The sequence below is a fragment of the Dasypus novemcinctus genome, chromosome 14 (genome assembly GCF_030445035.2).
Source record: "Dasypus novemcinctus isolate mDasNov1 chromosome 14, mDasNov1.1.hap2, whole genome shotgun sequence".
Taxonomy (NCBI): Eukaryota; Metazoa; Chordata; class Mammalia; order Cingulata; family Dasypodidae; genus Dasypus; species Dasypus novemcinctus.
In genome coordinates, this window is record NC_080686.1 from 93,142,841 (window position 1) to 93,169,818 (window position 26,978).

Genomic DNA, 26,978 nt, shown 5'->3' on the forward strand with positions numbered 1-26,978 from the left:
AGAATAAAAACAGACTCTTTTCTAAACTCTACCTAGATTTTCTAATTACTAACATTTTCCTACATTTCCTTAAACACATATCTTTCTCTATTAATCCATTGAACCACCTTATGTTTATTGACTATTACCAACTAGAGTTCAGTATGTGTTTACATTTTTGTAGTATAAGTTATATTGGAAAAAAATGGCGCTCACTGGGACACAGAGACTGATATAACCACAGGCAGAGAAAGAATTTATTGAGAAACTCTCCCAATGGAGGGAATCTGAAGAACAGATTTCAGCCCCCTCCCCACCAGCATGGTGGGGGTCTAAAGAGAGACTTCAGCCTACTCCTGGAAGGGGGGGACTTGAATTTATATAGAACTTTCCTAGGCAGGGAAATGATAATTGATGGGAGGGGGTTGAGGGTCCAAGTGAGGTGCAGGGACCAATAGGAAGTCCTAGAGGTAAAAATTTTCCCTGATAATGACTAGAGGATAGTGGGTTAGGGAGTTATGGTTTCTTAGAATGCTGCAGGAGCAGATATTTCTTTGATGTGTGGGGATTAAAGGGTTTCTTTTTCTCCCTCTGCTATGCAGGTAGGGAGGTCTCCATTTCCCTTTACTCCCATCTCTATGTGGTTTCTTTGTTTAACCTGTGGGGAAGTGCCATGCCCTTAGACACATAGGCTTGTGGGGGATGGGGTTAGCCTTTCCCCAGTGCGTATCAGGGGAAACTGAGCTACAGCTTGTTAATTATTGCAAACCTCCAACAAGTTACATAAAGTGAAATGCTCAAATCATTAGTAAACTATTGATTACTTTTGAATAGTACAGAAACCCTTACAAAGATAGAGAATATTTCTATCACCTAAGTAAGTGTCCTTAAGTCTTCCCTGCCAACCCCTGTAACCAGTAAAAGCAGATGATCATGGCCCCATGGCCCCAGAGCCCATGAGGACACCCCCAGCTGGCCATGGGCTGGGACCAGGCTGCTCTGGCCTGCGTGCCCGGTCAGGGAGGGCTCAGGCCTCAGCCAGCTGCTGCAGCACTGAAAGGGACATGTAGAGGGCAGAGAGGGGCCCCTTGGCTTCTAAATCCCAGGTTGACCTGGGCGTAGAGGGCTCCACCACCAGGCCACATGCCTCCAGCAGGCCATAGGTGATGGTCAAGCCCTTGCCTTGGAGTGGGGCGAGGAGCTCCGGCTTCAGGGTGAAAGGAATGCACCAGGGATATTTGAAGTTTGGTTCCAGGATGCTCCTTACCTAGAAGAAATAGGGTCAGATTGGACAAGTTGGACTTGAAGGTCAGGAAGAAAAGCCCTTCCCAACTGCAAAGGGGCAGGGAGGGTAAAGGAAGGGGCAAGAGCTTTGGTGTCAAGGGATCAGGAATCACCTCCTGTCTTGTCGGATGACAAATGTGATCTTAGGCAAGGCAGTGGAAGGCATTGAGCTTTGGTTTCCTCAATATGAAATGGTGCTAAGAACCTTATCTTGCAGAACAGTAGTAAATATTTGATATTATATAAGGAGATGTACATATACACGGGTATGGCTATAAAAGCACATATACTTATATGTATAGAGAGAGAACAGTTCTGCAAATGGGAGCTATGTAATTAAAGCAGAAATATAACCTTCCTGTATGATGATTCAGAACTGTTGGGCCCACTACAGGGATTGCTATGGACACTGAAGACCACCCTGAGATAGATGCCCCACCTGCTTTCCAGAGGGAGTATGGAGTTGGCATTACCCTAGGGCCAGTCCAGGATTCTGCCGCCCCTCCCAGCCAGCCCTGCATCATCTCTCTTTTCTCAGCATCATCGTTCTTGTCTACTCCTCCCTCCACTTCCCTCCTCAGGGATTTCTCACCAGGTCCCGCTGCCCAGACAGGATCCTCATCTCCATGGACTGGGCCAGCAGGTCATGCTGGATGTCACTCAGCGCTGTGGGTGAGGGGACATTTGTGGACAGAGAATGAAGAAGAGCCCAAATTCTCCTCTCCCCTCTAAACTCATAGAACCAGTGAGAGGGAAGTTCTGAGATGGGGGAATAAAACCCACCAAACATGACAGTCAATTTCCCTGCCCTGGGAAGCCCTCCTTCTGCTCTTGGGAATGGCCTCCAGGATGCTAAGTACCCTGGTGCAGAGGATGGGATTCTGGGGCTGGAGGCTGGAGCCATCCACCTCCCATGATGTGCTGGATAAACACAGACCTTCGTTTCCTGGGCCTCAGGCTCGCTCTGCGTCATATAAAGAGTTTACCCCACAGAGCCCTTCTGACCTTGGAGAGGGGTACATGTGAGGATGGAGGCACATTGTTCTAGAAAGGCTTTGAGATGTGCCATCTAAGGTCACCTTCCAGGATCCTGGAACAACCCTGGGGACTCTCCAACTCTTCCCCCAATCCTTCTTACGCATTAAAGCTTCAAGGATACAAAGGATGTCCGACTTCAGGTTGAAGCATCTTTCCTTTGATTTCTCTTGCAGTATACGCAGGATGGTGCCACCAGGGCCATCCAAATGGTCCAAGGAATCCTCTTCCAGCTATAGGAGAAAGGTATCACTGGAGGTAATAATATTAGTACAGTTATTGTTGTACAATTTTTCCTGTCTTTTGTGTCTATAAGTGATTGCCAAGCACTGGGAGGTGAGGGTTGTCTCCCTCCTCCAGGAGATTCCAAGCAGCCTTAGTGTGGAGGGCTGCCTGCACTGACCCTGACCACAGTCCTGGGCCCGAGCCCCAGGTCTCTGACATCCCTTCTCATTCCCTGGCATCGTCCCCCCTTTGTCTTCCCCAAGTATCCTGGAGCCTACATTGCCTGAACCTGATACCTGAACAGCTTCCATCATCCCTAGTCACCTGTGGGATCCCTTACCCTGTCCATCAGGTCCTGCAAAGCCTTTCTGTCCCTGAGTATGGCCCGGAGGTTGTGGAACACAGCACGCTGAACGTCCTTTGGGAGCTGGGCCAGTGCGTTCACTTCCTGGGAAACCTCGTTCTGGAGGGCCTTGAAATCTGCCCACAGGGTCAACAGCAACCAGAAAATGGTGACAATTCATTGATTAGGACACCTTGGGTTTACAAGCCCCTCCCATTGACGTGAGCCAAGCTCCTCAGTCTCCTCAATCCCTTTCAGCTGCTGACCAGCGTGTCTTGCTGGGTGGTGTATTTGAGCTCTGGGATGGAGATGTCACAGAGTAGAAAGGTAGACGGCCCAGCACCATGAACTTGGGGGTAGAATGCAGGGAGGCTGGACAGAGATTCTGCAAAGAGGTCATTGGAAGTGGAAGGAAATGGCCAAGTACTCATTTCTATGAACTGCCAGCAATAATGAAGTTCTAGCGTTGGGCTGTAGAGAGAAGGTTCTTTTGTACTCTTGGCAGTTTCCACATGTGCTCAGCAGGGATATGGTGAGGCTCAAATGAGTTCGTGTAAAGCACTTGGGGTAGTGCCTAGCACATATAAGTGGCACTTACTATCATGCAAGTATGCCAGTGACTACTTTGTCTATGAAGAATATTCAAGGGCTGGGAATTGGGGGCTCCCTGCTGCTCCCTGTGGAGACTCCCTGCTGCTCCCTGAGGCTTCACATGGCCTCAGTTGTCTACTGAGAGTAAGGGATGGCAAGGAAGTAAGTGATGATGTTAAAGTCTGTTTTTTCACTGCTGCATCCCCAGTACCCGCAATAGTTCCTGTTGCCCAGTAAGTCTTCAATAAGTGTTTTTTGCATGCATGAGTGAATGACAAAGTGGGGCAGGACCAAGCATAGGTGTGGAAGTTGAGTTCAGGTTTGTGAGTTGCCTGGAAACCTCCACTTGGAGCACTCAGGCTTTGGATTCTCACCCAAGAACCCCCAAAGTCCCCTTTTATACTCACTTTGTGAAATAGGTTCCTCTATTCTTCCTAGAAAGAGGGTCACAAGTAAGCATTTTCCTTCCTCATGCCCCAAATTTACTTTTGAGATGCTTTGTAGGGTCTGCCCTCCTACCACATCCTCCCTCTTGCTTAGCCTTCCCCATCCCCCACTCACCACCTTCCCAAGTCCTCCCTATTCCCAACCTCCCAGCCTCTTCCCATTGCACAGAAAATAACAGATATGGTGCAGGCCATAGTGGCAAAGGCAAAGGCTATCTAACCCGCTTGCCCAATATGTCCAAGATCAGATCCCCATTCCCTGCATCCAGCAAGCATGCACTCACCTATTGGGAGGATGGACTCATCTGTGATGACTAGAAGGAAAAATTCAAGCACCCCCCCCCCAACACACAATAGTTAGTGTTAGAAGCACTTGGTCTTTAGCTGTCTGCTGTCTACTTCCCCTTACCCCATCTCCCCTTCTGCACCTGCCCTTTGCATAGAAAACCAGATCCCATGGCCTTGGGTAATGGTAGTACAAAAATAGGTGGCTATTGGTGAGGATGCCCCAGCATGCGAAGTGTCAAGGTGGAAACTCCAAAATACCCACTCACCAAGTGTACGGACTTCCTCTGGAAAGAAAAACAAAGGTGCTTGCTCACTGAGAGTTAATCCCACCCCCCTTGTCCCTTTTCCATCCATTATCCCCATCCTCCCTTTTCACATAATCCTCCTTCCCACCCCTGATTTCTGGCCTCTTACCAAGTCTTGATTGAAACATGTCTGCAAATGCAAAACAGAGAATGTAGGAATCACTGAGGGAGCTGGAGCTCTAGGCAGCCCCCAAAACATATACCATATCCCAGCATTGAAAGGAAAAAGGTTGACTCTCTGTGGCCCAGGGTTTGTGCCAGGGGTGACTGGGAGGTGGTAGAGGAGCCTGGCTAGGGAGGGACTCTGTCCATCTCTAGGGGCTGACCCCTAAGGGGGAATTTATGAGCATCCAAATGGAGCCCAAACAGTATGGCGGTTTCTCAAAAAACTAGCCATAGATTTGCCATATGACCCAGCAATACCACTGCTGGGTATATACCCAGCAGAACTGAAAACAAGGACACAAACCGATATATGTACACCAGTGTTCATAGCAGCATTGTTCACTATTGCCAAAAGTTGGAATCAACCCAAATGCCCATCAACAGATGAGTGGATCAATAAAATGTGGTATATACACACAATGGAATACTACTCGGCTGTAAGAACAAACACACTACAAACACATGTGATAACATGGATGAATCTTGAGAACCTTATGTTGAGTGAAGCAACCCAGACATTGAAGGACAAATACTACATGACCTCAATGATATGAAATAAACAAGCTGCCCTAGATAGCAAGAGACTGAACGATAGGCTTACAGGAAATCGGAGGGTGGAGGAAGGATATGAGCCGATGTCTGCAGGGGTGGAATTTAAGACGAGATGGTGGTAAGTGTGAACACAAAGAAGAGATAAAAGGGGGGCAAGGGGTTGCCTTTGGTTGGGGCTTTGCGGGTTTGAGGGTGGCTGGGGAGGGACGGATGGGTAACGTTGCCCAAAAGTGGGGGGAGGGAGGGGTAGCATACGAACACAGGAGAGGGTCAGGTGTTGGTGGAGAGTAAAATGTCGAGAAAATCATATCAAAATATAATAAAGAGGGTTACCTGTTTAGAATGCTCGGAGGGGAGGGTCTGATGCAGGACGGGCTCCTGGGGAATGTCTAAATGCTCATTCTGCCAGAGTGGGTGACACCATGGGGTAGAAACCCAAGTAGTGAGAGTGGGGGTGGACCCACATCCTGGGGAGGACTAATGCCATCAAATAGAGGGAACTGTATCCCTCGAGAGAAAGGGTGGCTCCCAGGGCATTGGGGCAGTTGAGCAAGTTAGGCCCTGAACACTATTCCATCTATCTCTGGAAGTGGCTCCTCAGGAAACGGAGGTTGGCTGTCACTGTGGGCACCAAGGTGGAAGGGAAAATGGACGTTAAATGTGTGGAACCAAAGTAAATGGGGGGTAAGAGAGGAGTTTCTTGAGAGTACACAAGGATGGATATAAAACATGTAATATTACACCATAACATATAGGAGATGACAGACTGATAATGTAAACCATAATGTAAAACATAGGATAACTAAAAATGTAAAGAACTGTGTATCCTAAAGTATGCACCATAATGTAAGCACAGATGTCACCTTGTTAGAAAGCTAATGTCTCAGACTCTGTACATCACTTTAAGTAAATATGATATGAATAGGGCGTAAGAGTATCACTGTGGAAGGGAAAAGGTTTTCTGGTGGATGTGTGGGAGTGCTGTATATTATATATATACATTGCTGTGGTCTAGGACTCCTGTGAAGAAAAGCTGAATAATTAGGGGGGGAAAAAAATAAAAAAATAAAAAAATAAAAAAAAATAAAAAAAAACAAATGGAGCCCAAAATCAAAGGGGCCCCAGAGAGAGGCTGAGAACTTGTCCAGCTCTCAAACTCACCATCTTGAAAGGTGTCCTCCTCATCATCATGGGCATGGAGAAGAATCTCTGAATGGGGAGAAGTCAGGTTAGAAGAGAGGAAAGTCTGGCCAGGAGCTTTCCAAGCCCTGCACCTGCAGCCTCCTGGGGATTTCTCCTTCAGGTCAGGACGTGGGTGTAATTCTCAAACGTGGTCTGGGATCCCCTTACATCAGAATCACCTGGGATGCACACATTCCCTGGTCTTATTCCATAGCTTCTGAATCACACTCTCTAAGGGGGACCTGGACCTGTGTTTTTATAAGCACCTCTAGTGATCAGTAAGCACCCTAGAACTTGGGGAAAGCCTTCATAAGACCAAGGAAATCAGCTTCCTTCTTCCCTCATCCTTGTCTGACTGTTGCCTTTTGAGTATCCTGGCATCCCCAGTTCTCTTTCTACTCCCAATCCCATCATTTTCCTGTGGTTTCAAATTTCATGTAGAGAAATGTGCTGAGGAATGAAACTTGCATTACATCAAAGTTTAAGTGTTCAGCAGGGATAATGATTCCTTAAAAGAGACAGTGCAAATAAGGAGACCCCGTAGAACTCACAGTAGTAGAACCCAGGAAAAGGGGAGTTCCCGGGAGGACTGATCACGTCTGTCCTCACTGGTGACTAAGGCTGAGGAAATTCCTGGGAAGGTTGTTACAGGAGGAAAGATTGCCATAGGAAGGCCGTGAGAGGAAGTGGGACACCGGGTGTCCATGACATTTTCAGAAAGTTGGCTGTGAGCCTACCGGGGAGGGAACGGGGACATAACTTGAGTGGGCATTTGGACGAGGGTGGTTGATAAGATGACAGACTTGCACATGGCATCAGCACACCAGGTCAACCAGAGAGTGAAGTAAATTTGGGTCAGGCACGTGGACAACCATTTTTCTCCATTCTTCCCATCAACTCTGGAGAGAAGTTATCATTTCCATGTTGTAGATGAAAAGGCTGACACTCAGAAAAGGGTTCTAATTTTCTCCAAAGTTACATAGCAAGCGCTTTGGCAACTCATGTAACAGTTCTTCACATTACATTCCTTTCTGGGTTATTCTGAGGATTAAGGAGTTCATGCACGTGGAGTGCTGACAACACTACACATTGTAAGTTGGTTCCCTTTACCCTTAGACCTGAGCTGTGTAAACAGACAAGACACGCTCACCCCTGGTGGTAGAGACATGACTTACCCCATAACTAATAGCACTTTCTCATGCACTGCCTTTAACAGCACTGCCATTTCAGGGTGACCTTTCTGTGAAGTACCAAGGATGTCCTCTCTCCACCCTTCTGTAGAGAGCTGCTCTTCTCCAGAAGAGAGTCCACCAAGCCCACAAGACTAGAAAGCTCAGCCTCTTTCTGAGCATTGCCAATAACACCAGGACAATTCCTTGCCCAAATGTCACACTGAGGATAGAATAGGAGGAGTATAGTGTGTGTGTGTTTGTGTGTGTTTGTAAGTTTGGTGAGGAAATCTCCATATCACTCAGGAACTGCATCCCAGGCTGACCTCTAGATGAGGCTCATCATGAGGGAGGGAGAGGTCAAGGACTCTGCAAACTAGTCAATGTTGCCCGCCCCTCCCATGTCTGCAGTGACTGGCTGACTCAGATTGGCTCTGTCCACATGGAGTCTCCACCCAAGGTTTGTATATTGGCAAGACTGGATTTTGAGGTTGTGGGGAGGGAGAGATGTAGAAAATTCTGCGTCATGTAGTTTAGGAAGGTGTGAGGATTGGCTTCTTATGATATGCACATATCTTATTGGGCAGGGTATAGGTAACCTGAGGAGGGCTCTGTGACACCACCACAACCCCCAATGAATACTATGGTTGGGTTTAGGAACAGACTTTGCTCAGTGCTAAGGACTCCTCCAAGCTAGGTTTTTGTCTCTAAGTAGGAAGGAAGATGTCTCTGTATCTCCCCAGTAGCCAAACGTTGGGGGTGGCTGTGGGCAGTAAGGAATGGAGATGTGTCCATGTGCATGTTCTCCCATCAGCAGAGATTTTGCTCATCTCACTCCCTGGGAAAACTAGCAAATGGTTGCACATTCTCAAGAGAAGCAGCTGCTCCCTCCCCATCTGCCTCTTTCAGCTTCCACTCACCACAGCCATCCTCCCTGATAACCAGCGGCCTCCTCTTATAACCCACCACCATGCCTGGCTTTAGAGTCAGCATCTTCTTTCTGTCTTTGAGACCTCCAATCTGGCCTTTTACCTGGGGAGAGAAACGAATCCTGCAATTTTCCAGCTCTTTGCCTTTTAATATTATTTTAAAATTTTATTTTTTTAAGTCACTGTAATAGATGCATATTAATTTTTAAATTCAAATAGACCTAGAAAACTCATGAGAAACAAAATATGCCACCATCTCCTGTCCTTGCCCTCCCTACTCCTGGCTCCTAATTTCCAGTTACCACTTTTTCACCCTTTTATCCAGTATTTGCCTTCACATTTCTAAAGTTCATACTTAGGCTTCAATGTTTTGATTTTTCCAGATTTCAAATGTATCTATTTGCTTTCTCTTTTTGGTGAGGAGGATTTGGTTTTCTTTCTTTTCCCACACCCTTCAGGCCCTTTCCCCATCCTCCTAAAATATTACGTCACAATGTCTGCTTGAGTTAATGTCACCTCTGCTCTGGAGGTCTACCTTCCCTCACCCCAGGTATTTCTTGTCAGTTAATTTATTAGATAATCCTGGGCCATCTCTGTGTCTTTACTTCTTTCCAGGAAAAATAAGGATATATTTTTGAGACCTAACATACGTGAAGAAATTTTTGTTTTATCCCACTATTGATCTACATAATTCTAGTCTGGAATTCCTTGGAATGTGACTTTTTTCCCTTTTCAGTAATATTTATGAATTTTCTGAACTTTCTGAAATTTCATACTTACCATCCTCGGTGTGAGTTTTTATTAACCCATAATATCAAGCCTTCAGTTGGCCCTTCCATTGGGGTAGCACATGGAAATGAAAATCCTCATTCCATTCAGATCCCAGTGGCCTGAGAGCCTTCACTTATTTCCCCTTCTTAAATTTTGTCACAGACCCTCTTCTGTCCCTGTAGTTGATCTTTCCAAATCCAGAACCCACTTTCATTTAAACTGTCCAGAGAGTCTTGCCAGGGTTGTAGTCACAGGAGTTGCCTGGATATGCAGAATTATGGAATGGATCTGGGACCCCAAGTGTTCCTTACATGAATTTTCAACCAATATTTTAATCTTCAGTCACATCTTTATGCACTCCCAACCCCCTTCCCCTCAGAGGTCACTAGTGCCTACAATTTCACAGCTTTGGGTAGTTCTTATTCTAGCCTTCCTTCTCTCCTTTAGGTGCTGGTCCACTATTTCTAGTTACCATCATACTTTCAAACTACTTTTCAGCTTCTAAATTTTGACATGTCTTGTCCCTTTTTGTTTACTACCCCAACCTTTTTTTGTCTTTACAGATTTATAATAAGTTCAACAGGATCTTTACTAAAGTCTTTGACAGAGGAAGAAAGGTTGCTATAAAAGTTAGGTGGAAGAGAACCAATAAGATGGTGGCAGAGTGAGGAGCTCCTAGAGTCAGCTCCTGCTACAGGGCAGTTAGAAAACACCCAGAGCTATCTGGAGCTAGCTGAAGCACCTGTTTGGGGGCTCCAGGAGGCTAGAAGAGCATCCTGCCATATCCTTGAAGGAATGGAAGCAGGAGACTGCCCATCTACAGAGAAGACTTGTAAGTAGAGTGCTCCATGCCCCGGAGGCTGGTACCCATTCTCCATTGGAGGTACAAGCTGCCTCGTGAGCTGTTCCAAGGCTGGAAGTGAAAGCTCCACTTCCCAAAAATGGGGGAGGAAGAGATGGGTGGGCACCAATTTCAGCTACTGATGAGTAAATTCAGCAGGATAAAGCATTACCCTGAGAACAGGTAAAGTTTGAGCCTGTCCAAGTCTGAAAGGGGCCAGTAGCTGCCATCTTAACTCTGCACCTGGAATGAGGGGATGTGGGGTGGACTGAAAATCCCTGTGCTGGTGAGGACCGGCTTCTTTCCATCCAGGTCAGATTGCAGCTCTAGCCTAGGCCCCAGTGCCACCTCCAGGAGGGAGGAAGCTGCAAGGACCTGTGCCAACCTCTCCGGAAATTACCAGCCAAGCTACAGAGGCAAGGAAGTATCCTACTCTGGCAGAATGAGCCACCCCAGGAGCTATTCTGTGACTAGAGTAAGAAGCTCCATTTCCCAAAAACAGGGGAGGATGAGACAGTTGGCAGCCAATTTCAGCTATTGATTGGTAGACTAGTCTGGCTAGGATATAACCCTGGGAACAGCTGGGGTGTGAGTCAGCCCAAGTCAGAAAGAGGCCGGTAGTGGCCATTTTGACTCCACCCCCAGCCTGAGGGGAAGCTGGGCTGACTGAAAATCACAGTGATGGTAGGAACTGTTTTCTTTCACTCAGATCAGCCTGCAGCCCTAGCCTAGGCTTCAGCCCCTCCTCAGGCAGGGAGGAGGCAGGCAGGCCCTGCACCAGTGCGGTTGTCTTGGACCTGCACTGCATAGATTGCTGCCCACACCTGCAGCTGCATCCCTGTCCCAGGCAAGAAAGAAAGGAGGCATGAAGCTTCATCAATCTCTCTGGGCAGCTACAGTCTAGGCCTACACGACTAGGATTATTCCTTGCAGCTGTGACTCTGTCCCTGCCCCTGGCAAAGGAGAAAGTTGGAAGAAGCTTCATTGGTCCCTGGCACGATGAGGGCAGCTTGAGCCTCCACAGCTCATACCGCCAACTACATACTTGGCTCCTACTGCACAAACAGCAAGGGAGAAGGGGCAGGAAGCCCTAAACTAAAGAGAAAAACTGCACCTAGAATAAGTACTCTAGTAAGTCAGTGCCAAGACACCAACAAAAAATAATCTACACCAAGAAACAGGAAGCTATGGCTCAGTTAAAGGAAAAAAATAAGCCTCCAGATGACATAAAGAAGTTGAGACAACTAATTACAGATGTTCAAACAAATCTCCTTAAAAAATTCAATGATATGGCTAAAGAGATTACGGATATTAAAAAGACACTGGATGAACACAAAGAAGAATTTGAAAGCATATGTAGAAAAATAACAGAACTTATGGGAATGAAAGGTGCAATAAATGAAATTTTAATATCATTGGAATCATATAATAGCAGATTTAAGGAGACAGAAGAAAGGAATGGTGTACTTGAAGAAATGGCCTCTGAAAGTGAACATGCAAAAGTACAGATGAAGAAAAGAAAGGAAAAAATTGAACAAGGTCTCAGGGAACTAAATGACAGCAAAAGGCATGCAAATGTACTTGACATGGGTGTCCCAGAAGAAGAGAAGGGAAAAGGGGCAGAAGGAATATGTGAAGAAATAATGGTAGAAAATTTCCCAACCCTACTGAAGGACATAGATACCCATGTCCAAGAAGCACAACATACTCCCATCCGAAAAAATCCAAACTGAAATACATACTTATCAGAATGTCAAATGCCAAAGACAAAGAGAGAATTCTGAGAACAGCAAGAGAAAAGCAATTCATAACATATAAGGGATGCCCAATAAGATTAAGTGCTGATTTTTCGCCAGAAACCATGGAGGCAAGAAGACAGTGGTCTGATATATTCAAGACACTAAAAGAGAAAAACTTCCAGCCAAGAATCTTATATCCAGCAAGACTGTCTTTCAAAAATGAGGGTGAGATCACAATATTCAGATAAACAGAAACTGAGAGAATTTCTAAGCAAGAGACCAGAATTTCAGGAAATACTAAAGAGTGTGCTAGAGCCTGAAAAGACAAGACAGGAAAGAGAGACCTGGAAGAGAGTCTAGAATTGAAGATTATATCAATAAAAGTAATTAAAAGTGTCAAAAGAGTGATAAAAATAAAATATGACAAATAAAACTCAAATAATCAGGAATAAACTTAACCGATGATGTAAAACACTTGTATTCAGAAAACTGCAACACATTGTAAAAGAAATTGTAAAAAGCCCTAAATAACTGGAATAACATTCCATGCTCACAGAATGAAAGACTAAATATAATTAAGATGTCAATTCTACTGAAATCAATATACAGATTCATTGCAATCCTGATAAAAATTCCACCAGCTTTAAAAAAAAATTGAAAATATGATCATCAAATTTATTTGGAATGGTAAGGGGTCCTGAATAGCCAGAAACATACTACCTAGCTATAGTGATAAAAACAGCATGGTACTGGCATAAAGACAAACCCATAGACCAATGGAACCAAACTGATGGTTCAGAAACAGACCCTCCACATGTATGGTAAAGTGATTTTTTACGAGCCTGTCAAACCCACACAGCTTGGGCAGAACAGTCCATTCAACAAATGGAACTGAAAGAATTGGATATCCATAGCAAAAGAAGGAAAGAGGACCCCTATCTCATACCTTATCCAAAAATTAACTCAAAATGGATTAAAAAGCTGAAAATAAAAGCAAGAACCATAAAACTTCTAGAAGAAATTGTAGGAAAATATCTTCAAGGCCTGGTGGTAGGTGGTGGGATTCTTAAAGAAGATAAGAGGAGGACTGAGATGGACTACTAATGTTTAATGTATGTAGAAGTTTTAATTAACTTTACTGTAAAAGTGTGGAAATGTATAGAGTAGATGGTAACACACAGGAAGAGTTTATAAATGGGGATGTGACTGAAAATGGTAGTCTAAGTATGTAAATGCCAATTGACAGAATGCTAGAGAATAATCTAGGAACTGAATAGCACAATAAACCAAGGGGTGGATGAGAATTGTGGTGGATAGTACAGATGCAAGAGCATCCATTGTCAGCTAGAGCAAATGTACATCTCTACTGGAGCATGTCTGGAATGTGAAGAAGCATGGGAAAAATCCAGCTGGAGTGACCTATGGACTGTGGTTAGTATAATAATAATAATATTCTTGCATCTATGCGAAAGATGTACTGTGTTGATAATGAGGCAGTATGGAAAAGTGAGCCAAATGTACAGTATGAACATGGTAACAATCAGATGATATTATCTGTAGCAAATGTTCCACCACAGTATGGAGTGTTGATGGAGGGGTGTTGGTTTGGAATTCTACACATGCGCATGATTGTTTTATAAGTTTACAACTTCTGTCATAAAAAATACATTTTAAAAATTATAATAGGGTGGGTTGTGGGGAAAACACACCAAATGTAAGATAAGGACTACAATTAATAGTAAGATTTTGACAATATTCTTTCATAATTTGTAACAAACACCTCAAGACAATGCAAGGTGTTGGTGGAGGGTTGATGGATGGGACCCCTGTATGATGTTATGCATGTTTGCTTTGTTAAGTTCACAACTTTTACTATACACTTAATTGTTTATGTATGTTCATATATAACTGATATAAAGATAATAATAATAGGGTTGTTTGGGGGGAAAATACTTTGGCTAGTAGTAATATTTTGACAATGCTCTTTAATCATTAGTTGAAAAGGTTTAACAACAATGCAAGTTATTGGTGGTAGGGTGAGTTATGAGTGTCCTGTATGATGTTATATATGTTTGTTTTGTAAGTTCAGAACTATTATACACTTATTGTTTATGTATGAGTGATATACTTCAATAATTTTTTTTTTTTTTTAAACTGATGTAGCTGATGGCAGCCTCTAAAATGAAGTTAGGTGGACTTCGGATTAAAACAAACAAACATTGTTTAAGAAATGTATTTGAAGAGGGGTATATGGCAACCCCTTATTTTTTTTTATGTAACATTTTATGTAATCTAAGTATCTTTTAAAAATGAATAAAAATATATTTTAAAAAAACAAATGTTTTTGAGTTTTGTAGCTTAATTTAAGTGCAAAATATTATATCTAATGCCACATCTCAGTTCTTTCATATTATAAAACATTTTCTTTCTCAAAAAAGTAGTACATTCATTGATTATGTGGTACTTTAACAATTTCCCTATGGCTGGTAATTTAGGTTGATCTCAAATTTTTATTATTGTAAAAAATGCTATAATTAGAATATGGTTACCAGGGGAGGGGTAGAGGTAGAGAATGGGGAATCAATGCTTAATTGGTATAGACTATGTTTGGGGTGATGGAAAAGTTTTGATAATGGAAGGTGGTGATGATAGTCCAACTATGTGAATGTGTTGAACACCTTCAAATTGTATGCTTAATGCTAGTTAAGGTGGGGTATTTTATGTTGTATACATATTACCATGATAAAAATGAAATTACTTAATTAAGCCATAATGAATATTTCTAAATATCTGAATTTTTGTTTCATTAACGTGCGTTTGTAAATGTGGAAGGCTCAAAGGATATGAATATTTTTATGATTCTGATACATGCTACCTACCACTTGCTTTCTAGAAAGATTATTCTGCTTTATGTTCTGACCTATTTTATATAAGTGTTGGTTTTACTGTCCCTTTAGTAACACTAAAAATTACTAGTATTTTTCTAAAACTTTTGCTAAATCACAGTGAAAATGGGTTCTCAATATTATTTCATTTGGTTGCCAGGGAGCTTGAACATTTTTAAATTTTACTTGCTTTTAGATCTCTGTTGTGAATTATCTATATGTCCTTTACTCATTCATCTAGCTAAGTTTTAAAATTTTTTTTACATTCAATAACATTTATTTATAGCAATGATATTGATTCTGTCATTTTGTGACCAATTATTTCCTCAGGTTTCTGCTTCTTTCAAATTTCGTTCATGAATATTTTGAGTCACCTACGTTATTTTTACACAAAGTCAAATGATTTTTTACTATTTTTCCATTTCCTTTCTGTTTCACTGCTGTCCAAAGGAAAGAAAAATATCTACATAACTTTTTAAAATTTTATGCATGGGTTTTATTTTAAGAAAAGTATAGAATTTAAACTTAGGATCTTCTGGAAATTCATTGTGTAAATCAGTCCAACATGTGGATCCTACATTATTTTTCCTCTAAAACATCCAGGGAATTTTTTAATTTGTTAAAATAATCATCTTACACTATTTTGGGTTGCTTCCTTTATATACACTTTTGTGTATAAACTATCTAATAAATACCTTCTACTAACTTATGTTTTTTTATTGCAATATTGAAATTATTTAGCTTTGCACTATGCTTTATTAAATGGTAGATGGTAACCCCCTTCCCATATGATTCTTAAAAACTTTTTAAAATATTTTTTCAGCTTTTCATTCCATATGAACTTCAGGCTATTTAATTAAGATTCTCTTCAACTCAAAAAAGACGATGTGATTGATACATTCAGTGAAGTTGCATTAAATGTATTTATTTTTTCCAGCATTTTACAACATCTAGTTTCCCTTTGAACAACTTTTGTTTTTCTCTTTATTCAGGTGCTTTCCTATATCTTTCACTCACTTTTTCTCTTACATTTCCCATTTATTTCCAGATGAGTTTATATGTAAATATATACACTTTGGGATTGCATTGGTGATTGAGATTTTGCATTATATCTAACTATTGATTTTTCTACAGGAACATAGGAAGGGTCTTTGTGGCTATTTTTTATTTTTATTTTTGGACCACTTGGCTAAAACGTTCATTAATTTTAGGAATTCTTTATTTGGTCTTCTAGACAGAAATTTATCATAATGTTATCTCTTTCTTTACAATAATTACAATATTTACAATAATTATACTTTTTATATCTGTTTATGTCTCATTTCCTTTTTCAGGATTTCCAGAAAACGTTAAATAATAATAGAGATAAAAATGCAAAATCATTTTGATGCTTATTTAAAGGGGAACACTTCTAGTTCTCTACATATTGAATGATGCTGGATAGTGGTTAATGCTAGCCTATCATGTTTCCATTATCAATTTAAAATTTCACTTCCAACACTTGATCACACTTTTTATTTTGAAATATTTATATTACAAGATTTTGAAGTTATAGATAAAATCAAGAATGGGTAATTCTTATACATTAAAATCATATTGTCTTTCTTGTTGGACCTGATGATGTGATCAAATATAATATATTTTCTACTTAGTTTTGGTAGATTTTTCTTTTAACACACTCTTAAATTAGAAGTACTTGTATTACATAAAGACTTTTGGGTCATTATCTTAATCAGCGTCTAGTCTGTGTTTAATCGTAAGTTTGATCTCTGTGTTTGCCAATTAGACAGACAATTAAAATTGTGAGCAGGCACTCTGATGTTCCAGACTCTTTGGGAGGATCTGAATTATTAGCTTTCAATGTGTTCCTGGTGAGAGATGATCACATACTGGGAGACAAAGGAAGTAGATGATGGCTATCATTTGGTTAAAATTGAGGTCTGCAAACTATTTAGTAAATAATCAATCCAAAAATTTCTGAATGTCAGTGAACCAAGGTGAAACCTGTTGTCAAGGCCAGGACTTTTCTTTAAAGGCAATTCTGGTCCATTCCAGGAAAGATTCCAAAGCAATTGATCAAATTACCCTAAAGTACAACCAACCATAATACAATATGCAATAATGAGACATTTTTAAGTGACATAGACATTGTAATTATAGCACTGAACTGAGGTATTTCAGTAGGACCTCATTTGATACAAACTCAATGCATGATTTCAGGTATACACAATTGACAATCAAAAAAAATAAAGGCAGAGAGAATTTAAAAATTTTTAAATTATTTCTATGATTAATTTCATTTCCTTATTTTTACTGGAGTGGGTTTTTTTCACCATATTTATTAAAAATGTGTGATGGGTATGTTTGTATAAGAAATACTTACTAAATAATGGAGTTCACTATTATGCACAAATTTCAACTTAGGCAAAGGATCCTGGAACATACTGGTTGCATAAAATGTCATCCAATTTTAGTAATAACAACTCTTCCTTATTAAATAATCACTATACTCTAGGAAACTTGCTTGGCCAGTAATATAAAAACTATCATAAAACTCTATGTTGATATTTAATTTTATGGATAAAGGAACCATTTCTCAGAAACATGGCAAATCTCCTCAGACAACCTAGTTAGTAACTGGCTCTATCAGAATTCAAACCCCATATTTCTGATTCACCAAGATGCCTTTTCTCCTCAAACATCATTCAAGAGGGTCCAACGCAGCTCAATGGAATAGAACGCACTAATGGGCAGAAGCACAAACTGAACCAAAATAATTTCATGCAACCCATGATCCAGAGATAATACTGAAAGTGTGGGGAAGCAGGTTTGGCTCAACTGATAGAACATCCACCTACCATATGGAGGGTCCAGGGTTCAAAACCCGGGCCTCCTGACCCATGTGGTAAGCTGGCTGACGCGCATTGCTGGTGCATGCAAGGAGTGCTGTGCCACGCAGGGGTGTCCCCTCGTAGGGGTCCCCCATGTGCAGGAAGTGTGCCCCGCAAGAAGAGCCACCCATGTGAAAAAAAAGCACAGCCCACCCAGGAGTGGCGCTGCTCACATGGAGAGCAGATGCAGCAAGATGATGCAACAAAGAGACGCAGTTTCCCAGTGCCACAGGATAATGCAAGCAGACACAGAAGAACACACAGCGAATGGACACAGCAGACAACTGGGGGGAAGGGGAGAGGAATAAAAATAAATCTTTTTAAAAAAAAAAAGTTTCATACTTTAGTTTCTGTAGCTTAAGTGAAGATTGATAGTACCTGAATATGTTGTATGCAAAAGCCTTTTACAGTTAAGAAAACTTTATATATTGCTGGCAAAAAATTGATGCTAGATAAATATTTGTTCAACAATTTTTAAAAATTTATTATTTTTAAAATTTATAGTCCATTATTATGAGCAAAATGTGCAAATCATACTTGCTTGAAGGTATTTTTTTAAGACATTTTTATTTATTTCTCTCCCCTTCCCACCCCTGCCTCAGCTGTCTGTTCTCTGTGTCCATTCACTATGTGTTCTTCTGTGTCTGCTACTATTCTTGTCAGCAGCACCATAAATCTGTGTCTCTTTTTGTTGCATCATCTTGCTGCGTCAGCTCTCCGAGAGTGCGGTGCCACTCCTGGGTGGGCTGCGCTTTCTTTCGCACTGGGCGGCTCTCCTTATGGGGCGCACTCCTTGCACATGGTGCTCCCCTACACAGGGGACACCCCTGCATGGCACTGCACTCTTGGTGTGCATCAGCACTATGCATGGACCAGCTCCGCACCATCAAGGAGGCCGGGGGTTTGAACCATGGACCTCCCATGTGGTAGGCGGACACTCCATCCATTGAGCCAAGTCCACTTCCCATGCTTGAAGGTATTTAAATCTCACTCCTTAAAACAGTTTTGCCCAGGGTATCACAGCATGTTGAGTATTTTAACCACCACAGGTGTAGAATTATGGTCCTTTGTTTTATCCCAGCTATAATACTGGACATGTATATGTAGTATAATAGCCCACGCCTTTAGATTCCTGAGATTCCATCATTTACCCAAAGCAAAATATAATATCACTTAAGTAAAACTATTTCTATTTATAAATACTCAATAATTACATACAGGAAGTGGACTTGGCCCAATGGTTATGGCGTCCGCCTACCACATGGGAGGTCCGTGGTTCAAACCCCAGGCCTCCTTGGCCCGTGTAAAGCTGGCCCATGCACAGTGCCGATGCACGCAAGGAGTGCCCTGCCACGCAGGGGTGTCCCCAGTGTAGGGGAGCCCCACGTGCAAGGAGTGCACCCCATAAGGAGAGCCAACCAGCGTGAAAGAAAGTGCAGTCTGCCCAGGAATGCTGTCACACACACGGAGAGCTGACACAGCAAGATGATGCAACAAAAAGAAACACAGATTCCTAGTGCTGCTGATAAGGATAGAAGCAGTCACAGAAGAACACAGTGAATGGACACAGAGAGCAGAAAACTGGGGGACAGGGGAAGAGAAATAAATATTTTTTTAAAAAATAAATAATTACATATAGCAAAAGATTGCCATTATATTAGACATCAAGACTAGATATTAGAGAATTAGATGTTGGGATATCTAGTCATGAGCTAGGAATGTAGGAATGTAGGAAATATTGACCCTACCTCCCTTGACTTCTGACAGACAGATCCTGATTAGGAGGCAGAGCCCCCTGGGAGATGATGCAAAGCCAGATGGGCTGGCTGTGTTCTGTGTGTCTCCTCCCACTACAGGACAGCTCCTCACCTTGACAAATGCATTCCAAGGGATGGAGACATTTCCCGAACCCTTGGCACTGAAGCTGTCCTTCAGCGTGGGACTGTTCGTCAGTTCCACGAAGTCTGTCACCACATACAGGTTCTCCCCTCTCTTCCGGCACTGCTGCAGAAACCATGGCTCTGGCTTCAACAGTTTCCTGAGAAGAGAAACATGGAGAATAAGTCTCAGAGTTGGAAAAGGAATGCCTTCTTGAATTGCTCTGGGTGCACTTCTCCTCAGGAGCTGGAAGGGCTGCAATGTCTTTGGACTTTGACAGGTGATTCCTCAATGGGGAAGAAGATAATTGCAGGTGGGAGACAAAGGTCCCTGTGGTAACAGATGTCTTCTTAGATGTGCAGGGTGCAGGACAGAAGGAGGTGTGCAGGGTAGGAGAACATGTGTGCATATTGTTAGGGAATCACCATTTTCCAAAATTATATTGGTTGTATTGGGGCATATTCCATAGATTTCCAGTCCCAGGGCCTCACACAACAGGCTGAAAGTAGACAGATCCAGACAGTTGACTAGCCTTTAGGAGGCCATGTTGTCAAAGCTGGGGAAACACACCCTCAAGGTGTCCAGAGGCATAATCATTGAGAGATGGAGTAGAAGGGATAAAGAATGATGAGGACAGAGTATTCTCGATGATTTTCAAGAGTAGCCCAAGCAGGTCTTCATGGATTGACTGTCCTTGGTAGGAGGATTGGGAAGGCTGAACTTGAAGACAGAGGTTTGGGATAGATTTGCGAGGCAGGAAATACTGAAAATAGATTTCAGCACCATTTCAGTGTGGACACACAACCCTGATTCCGCTGGGCGTGCCCATGGGATTTGGGGTCCTAGATACCTGCTGTGCCAATCACTGAGGCACTCTTAACCCTAGTCAGGGAAGGAGGTCACTGAATATCCATTCTAGGTTTCCTGTTGCCCTTGGAGTAAAATTCATGCTCCTTGCCATGTCTTAAGGACCTAGGTCAACTGGCCTCTACTTCTTCCCCAAGCCTCATTCTATACCATCTTCATCCTGGTTGACTAAGCTTCCATCCTGCTGGCCTCACTCCTTATCCTTGAAAATGTCAAGTTCTGTCCTGTCCAAGAGTCTTTAAGCCCCCTGTTTGGGCCTCTTCCTGCTCTTCAATGCTTCTTTTCATACTCAGGTCTCAGCTCAAATGTTAGCTCAACCAAAGAGACCTAAGTAGCCCCTCCATCCACTCCCCTCACTCAACCTATACGTTGCTTTTCAAGTGCTTATCACCATCTGTAATTGTCTTTGTAGGCAGAAAACATTACATGTCCCTAATCTCTTATATTTAAAGTAACTAATTACCTTTTTTCCCCATATCAAGGTTTTGACCTCTCGTTGCTAATAAAATATATAATTGACAGTTTAGCCTCATTGCATCCTGAAAGAAATCTTCAAAGAGAAAAAAATTTTTTTTTTCCTTATCTAAAGCTGCATAGTCCAGATACCCTTTTGCTCCATAGAAAGACTTTGCAAATGTTAGCAAAACTAAGGGTCTGGTAAGAAACCAGGAATGTAGAAATTTTGCAATGTCCTATCAATGTAAAGTTTATTCTCTAAGCAGTTTGTGATTTTGACTAGTTGCTTACTTAATAATTCTTTCCTTTTGTAGGAATATTATCTTAATTGGCCTGATCTTTTTAAAAGATGTAAACACTTGAGAGGTTATTCAGGAAGTCCTTAAAGGACCATCGAGCACACCCCTTTTCCCACATGCCTGGGAGTCAGCTGAGTCCCAGGACACTGGTTCATACGCTATTGAAACAAAAAGCTTCATATTTAATATTTTGCTCACTTATTTTCCTTTGCTTATTACCTCACTACCATCCCCTCTCCTCTCCTATGTAAATTTAAGCAGGGATTCATCTGTCTTGTTCATCTCTTTATACCCCATACACAATAGCTCAGTAACAGGCAGATACTATTTTAATGAATATTTATCAGATGACTCATTACTATTTGTTGAATGGATGAAGGAATGAATGAATGTCCAAGAAGAGCAGCATAATTTACAGCATTACCTCAGCGACAAACCCTCTGGATGCCACCAGGAAACACCCCCCTGCACTTGCTGACACTCCCTTCATTTGACATTTCCTCACCTTTGTATCAGTTCTGTCAGGGTTGCGAGTGGGGTCTTAACAAAACGGCACTCAAGGGAAGATTCGTGGGACGTTGCAATCTCCCCCAGCAATTCCGCCTGCAGCCCAGCGCTCACGTCCACACCCGCACCCAATGTCCCTCTCCTGGCCTCAGTGATACCGAAGACGAGCGTTTCAGTTGTGGATGTTTCTGGAGAGAGAAAACATCACCTTCGTTTTAGCTAAGGATTAACTTTGGAATAGCTCTGTGTGAAATGGAATAACTGAGGTCTCTTCTGCCCTAGCCCGCCCGCCAGGCAAGAATCTAATCAATTAATGTTTCCATGCACCGCAGAGGAGCCGGTTGACAGGGATGCGGACTTAACCCTCAGAAACGGAGGGATCACTTGCCCAGAGGCATGGGAGGCCCATGGCGCTCCTAACAGCTTCTCCTCCTGCAGCAGGACAAAGCGAGCAGGAAACATTTGGGGTTTGGAGCTTAATTCCACCAATTCCCAGGTATGTAACCATGGACAAATTATTTCATAAGTTTTCATTGCTTCCTCTTTTAAATGGGATCACCTCCTTGCTCTACTATTAAGTACTAAATAAATGAATGTACGGCTGGGTCCAGATAATGAATTAATTCTCCGACAATCTTAGTTCTTTGCTCCTAGCTTGTAGACAAGATGCTCCTGAGCTCTACCTATCTGGTATCCCTGGCTTTCTGAGGTACTGAGCCTCTTCTATCTGAGCTCCTTGCTTTGCAACCCTTGCCCTTTTGCTCCTGGCGGATAATACCTGGGAATGATGCACTTGGCTGCAGGATGTCCATGAGGCAGAATTGAGTGGGTACGTCTGGGTATTCCACAAACATAGAGAGAAACGTATGCTTCTTTTTCCGTAGCACTTTAAACTGACATAATGTGGTGGCATCATCTGGGGAATTGACGGCCCTCAGGTCTTTTTTTCCCAGTTCTTTGAGTAAATATTTGACCTCACGCTCAAACATGGAGGACATGGTGCTAGGGGTAGATAGGAGAGAACGAAGTTCAGTTAGAAAGGAAGGAAAGTGGGTGACTCCAGACAGACCCTGATACTTTTTCAAAGAGAATGGGGCTATATATGAGATCATCAGCTCTAAGATGAGAATTCTGACTAGACCATTAACTCTTTCAACATCAGTATTCTAAAGTTAGTCTGGGCTTCTCAGGCAAGCACTCCTTTGAAATTCACTATCCCTTATGGCAAAAGGAAAGCCTCTGTATCCCCTTGCCTCCAACCTCGGGGTGAGCTAAAGTCCCCAAAAGGACTCAATTCTATCATCAACTGAAGGGCCAGAGACAAACCTGAGTTCATGAGAAGAGGACACGGATGGTAGTGATGATGTGGTGGTGGTTGCGATTTTACAGGGGAGACCTCATCAAGCAGTGACATTTGAACAAACACCTAAAGGAATTGAGGAGTGAACCATGAAATTATTTGAGGAAAAAGATCCCAGGTAGAGGATCAGCAAGCTGAAAGACTCTGAAGTCTGGCATACCTAGTACGAATGAGGCAAAGAGAATGAGTTCAAAAGAAACTGAACAATTTGGGCTGGTCCCTGTTGGTCATAGCAATAACTGTGTTTTACATGGAGTGAGATGGAAAGGTTTTGGGCACGGGCGTGACATATCTGATACATCTTTCAAAAATAGCTGTGGTTGCTATGTTGTCAATAGACTGCAGAAAGGTAGAACCAGGGAGTCTAGTTAGGGAGGTGTTGCAATAATCGAGTTAAGAGTGGATGGCAGGTTGGGCCAGGGTCTTGACACTGGAAGTGCTGAGAAGACATCAGATTCTGGCCGATTCTGAAGGTAGAGCCAACATCTACAAAATGAGTGTTTGACTAGATGGCCTCTCTGCCTCCTCACAGCTTTTCCATTCATCACGACTTCAAGAAAATACTAAGTGTAAGCCAGAAAAATACGGTGAAATAGGTGATTAGTTGGGGAGTCAGGTGAGTAGGTAAAAAAAGGCAAGAAGCGGTAGGTGTTGAAGTGGAAAAAAAGAGGTGATGGAACCACAAGTCATGACAGCCTGGAGAATTCTAAGGAATAATATATACACGTATCTGACAGTTTTTTTGTTTTTGTTTTTGTTTTTTTCTCTGACAGTTTTTATACACTGTCAGTGTTGTGTACAGACAAGCTGGAGTCATCGAAATGGGCTACTTTGGCTCCTACAGAAGAGACAAGGGCTCATATTACTTCATACAGAGAGAGTGGTCGTAGTGATCTGGAGCCTTCAAAGATGAAGTAGCATGCATACACAAAGGATACCTACGTTAGGAGTGTTACTTAATCAGCTATCTAGTAGGATGATCCCTTGGCAACAGAGGTCAGAGTCCCAGGCTGTGAGTCTCTGCCTGGGTCAACAGATGACACATAAGCACCTGGTTAATCTTTGAAAATGGCAAAGAGAAGAATATGCACTTTTCCTTTCAATAATTGATAGAACAACTAGATGGCAGATCAGTAAGGACACAGAAGACTTGAACAACACTATAAACCAATTAGACATATGCAGATCATTCTACCCAACTTCAGAATACCCATATTTCTCAAGTGCACATGGAATTTTCTCCAGCATAAACCATATATGTTTATGGCCACAAAATGATTGTCAATAAATTTTAAAATATTGAAATCACACAAAATAATCTTTTTGAAACAAATACAATGCAATAAAAGTTGAAATCAATTAACAGAACCAAAATGGAAAACTCACAAATATGTATAAACAATACACTTATAAAATCTAATGAGACAAGAAAAAATTTTCACACAAAATAAGAAAATAACTTGAGATAACTAAAAATGAAAATTCAAAAATTCAAAACTTTTTTCAGTTTTTCAGTAGTAACAAGAAGTAAAAAACAGATGAACAAATGTTCTTATAATGATTGAAGTGATGAATGAGTCGCTATGTGATTATATTAATACCAAATACCATTGATTGTACACTGTATTAGCCAAAGGGTGCTGATGTAAAATACCAGAAATTAGCTGGCTTTTATAAAGGGTATGTATACCCTTTTGGGTATTTGGGGTAGGATCTTACAGACACCAGGCCATGAAGCATATGTTACTTCCCTCAAGTTTCCTGGGTTCCTCCCTTCCTCAGCCTTCTTTTTCCTGGGATCAGGGTTTCTCTCTTCCTGGGGATTATTTTTTTTCCTCTGTAAGCTTACTTTCCAGGGCTCCAGCTTAAGGCTTCAGCATCAAACTCCAACATCAAAAACCCTCCACTCTGTTCTTTGCTATACTTCTTATCTAACACCCTAATCATAACTCAATCATGCCCAGGTACAGATCAGATTATAAGCATAATCCAATATTTCTTTTTGGAATTCATCAATATTAAATTGCTACATACACTTTGGATTAATTGTATGCTTTGTTAATATGTATCAATAAAATTGATTTGTTTAAACAAAACAAAATGAAAGTTATGGGGTCAAAAAGAGTGGTGTGGGAATGTGGCATATTTTATCATTGGAAAAATGTTATGTCACAGAAACAAATAAATTTTCCTTCAAGTTAAACTGTCTTATATGGTCAACTGTCTAGATAGACAGGGCCTTTTAAACAGCTTGAATATTGTTTAGCTACATACTTCTTTGGGATATAAATGTATCCCTGTTGCCATAGATATGTTTTCTGGATAGACAGAGGCCCGCCCAGTGGCTAGCAAATTATTGAACTTCCTTCTTAAGGAAGTCCTGATACTTTTGCAAATTAAATGGCCAGACACTCTGGAATATATACACCTTCCCTAATAAAGGAAGATTTCAAACTTAAAAATTGTACTTATGCATCTTATTCCTGTAATAATGAAACTAACACTAATTATAATCAATACCTAATAGTTGAGTTGGGATGTCCTTCCTGGAGGATACACATATTCAGGTCTCAGCAAGACTTCACAAAATGTCACAGTAATCAAAGCCTCAAACAAAAGGGCCCCAGGAATGTCCAGACACCATAGGCAAGCCACACGTCCTCATGAAATCGACACCCCCTCAGCATCTCTATCTGGGGATATATGAAAATCTATCTCCTCCATATAACATAGTTATACTCACTTATAAATCCCCTATCATGATTCCTCTATTTCTTTTATTTGAACCTATTATTTTCAATTTACTTGTTAAGTTTATTTCTCAGAGACTTAAAGCTTTCAGATTGTTCCTCTGTCTTTTGGGTCCTGAACCAGCAGATACACGGCCAGCTCCTCCTCTCAGTTCCTTAGGCTTGCCCTGGACAACTAACAAAATGATAATGATGGACCAGCCCCAGCCCAAAGGAAAGAGTATCCTCCCCTGCAAGCAAAACAGTGACATTCCTCTGCCCCCCAATATATACGTCCCTTCTTAACCTGAAGCAGAAGACTGGACACTATCCCAAATCCCACAGGATTGAGGAGTGAACAAGAACAAGGTGCAGGAGGGGCATAACAACTGGCTAAAGCAGCTAAAGCAGATTTATTGTTATTTTAGTTATAGTTTCCTGTTAACTGAGTAATATGCAGCATTGATATAAAAAAATAAATTTTAAATTAAGTAAAACGTATGCATCAAAAGCAGTGACCAGAGGGAAAATTACAGTTACAAACAATTATATTAAAAAAAGAAGATATCAAATTAACAACCTAAGCATACACCTTAAGGAAAAAGGAAAAGAAATACAACCTATACCTAAAGTTAACAGAGGGAAAGAAACAATAAAGATTAGAGTGGACTTAAATAAAATAAAGAATAGGAAAACAATAGAGAAAAACAACTAAAGCAAGGGCAGATTATGTGTAAAGAGCAATAAAATTGAGAAATGTTTAGCTTGATTGACTAAGATTAAAAGTGAGATTCCTCAAATTAGCAAAATTGGAAATGAATAAAGGAGAAAACACATCCAACTATACACATTTAGAAAAAAAAAAAAGGATTGTAGAAGAATACTATGAACAACACTACTGAAAAAAAAAAAAAACCGGAGATGAAATAAATTGCTAGAAACACAGAAACTACCAAAAGTGTCTGAAAAAAAGATATGAAACATCTGAATATATCTATAACAACTTAGGATAGCAAATCAATTATTTATTGATTTATTAAGGATTTATTAAATCAATAAAATCATCCTAATAAAGAAAAATACTGCAAAACATTGCCAAAAATTTAGAAAGAACTTTTTTAAAAAATGGGAAGGCATCTCATATTAATGGATTTGAAGAGTTAATATTTTTAAGATGACAATAGTACCAAAGGGATATACAGAATCAATTTATCCCTATAAAAATCCCACATTGTTTTATTGCACAAATGGAAAACCGATCT

The 26,978-nt window shown here is 41.4% G+C and overlaps 1 protein-coding gene across 4 annotated transcripts in view; it reads right to left on the reverse strand.

Moving 5' to 3' along the window:
* Positions 1-214: 214 nt before the first annotated feature.
* The window catches only part of GSDMC (gasdermin C), a 35,485-nt gene continuing 8,721 nt past the window's right edge, over positions 215-26,978 (reverse strand). For 2 of the 4 annotated variants that reach the window (XM_058276033.1, XM_058276034.2), the window contains exons 2-14: positions 22,406-22,629; positions 21,626-21,815; positions 19,490-19,658; positions 8,485-8,596; positions 6,375-6,422; positions 4,606-4,626; positions 4,458-4,475; positions 4,188-4,217; positions 3,865-3,891; positions 2,864-3,003; positions 2,402-2,531; positions 1,856-1,929; positions 215-1,246 (exon numbers count right to left, since the gene is read on the reverse strand). In XM_058276033.1, the coding sequence (XP_058132016.1) occupies positions 1,007-1,246; positions 1,856-1,929; positions 2,402-2,531; positions 2,864-3,003; positions 3,865-3,891; positions 4,188-4,217; positions 4,458-4,475; positions 4,606-4,626; positions 6,375-6,422; positions 8,485-8,596; positions 19,490-19,658; positions 21,626-21,815; positions 22,406-22,625 (1,419 nt within the window). In that variant the 5' untranslated portion in view covers positions 22,626-22,629 and the 3' untranslated portion in view covers positions 215-1,006. Of the gene's footprint in view, positions 1,247-1,855; positions 1,930-2,401; positions 2,532-2,863; positions 3,004-3,864; positions 3,892-4,187; positions 4,218-4,457; positions 4,476-4,605; positions 4,627-6,374; positions 6,423-8,484; positions 8,597-19,489; positions 19,659-21,625; positions 21,816-22,405; positions 22,630-22,953; positions 23,054-26,978 lie in introns of all 4 variants that reach the window. The other 2 variants (XM_071208027.1, XM_071208028.1) reach the window with 2 other exon arrangements.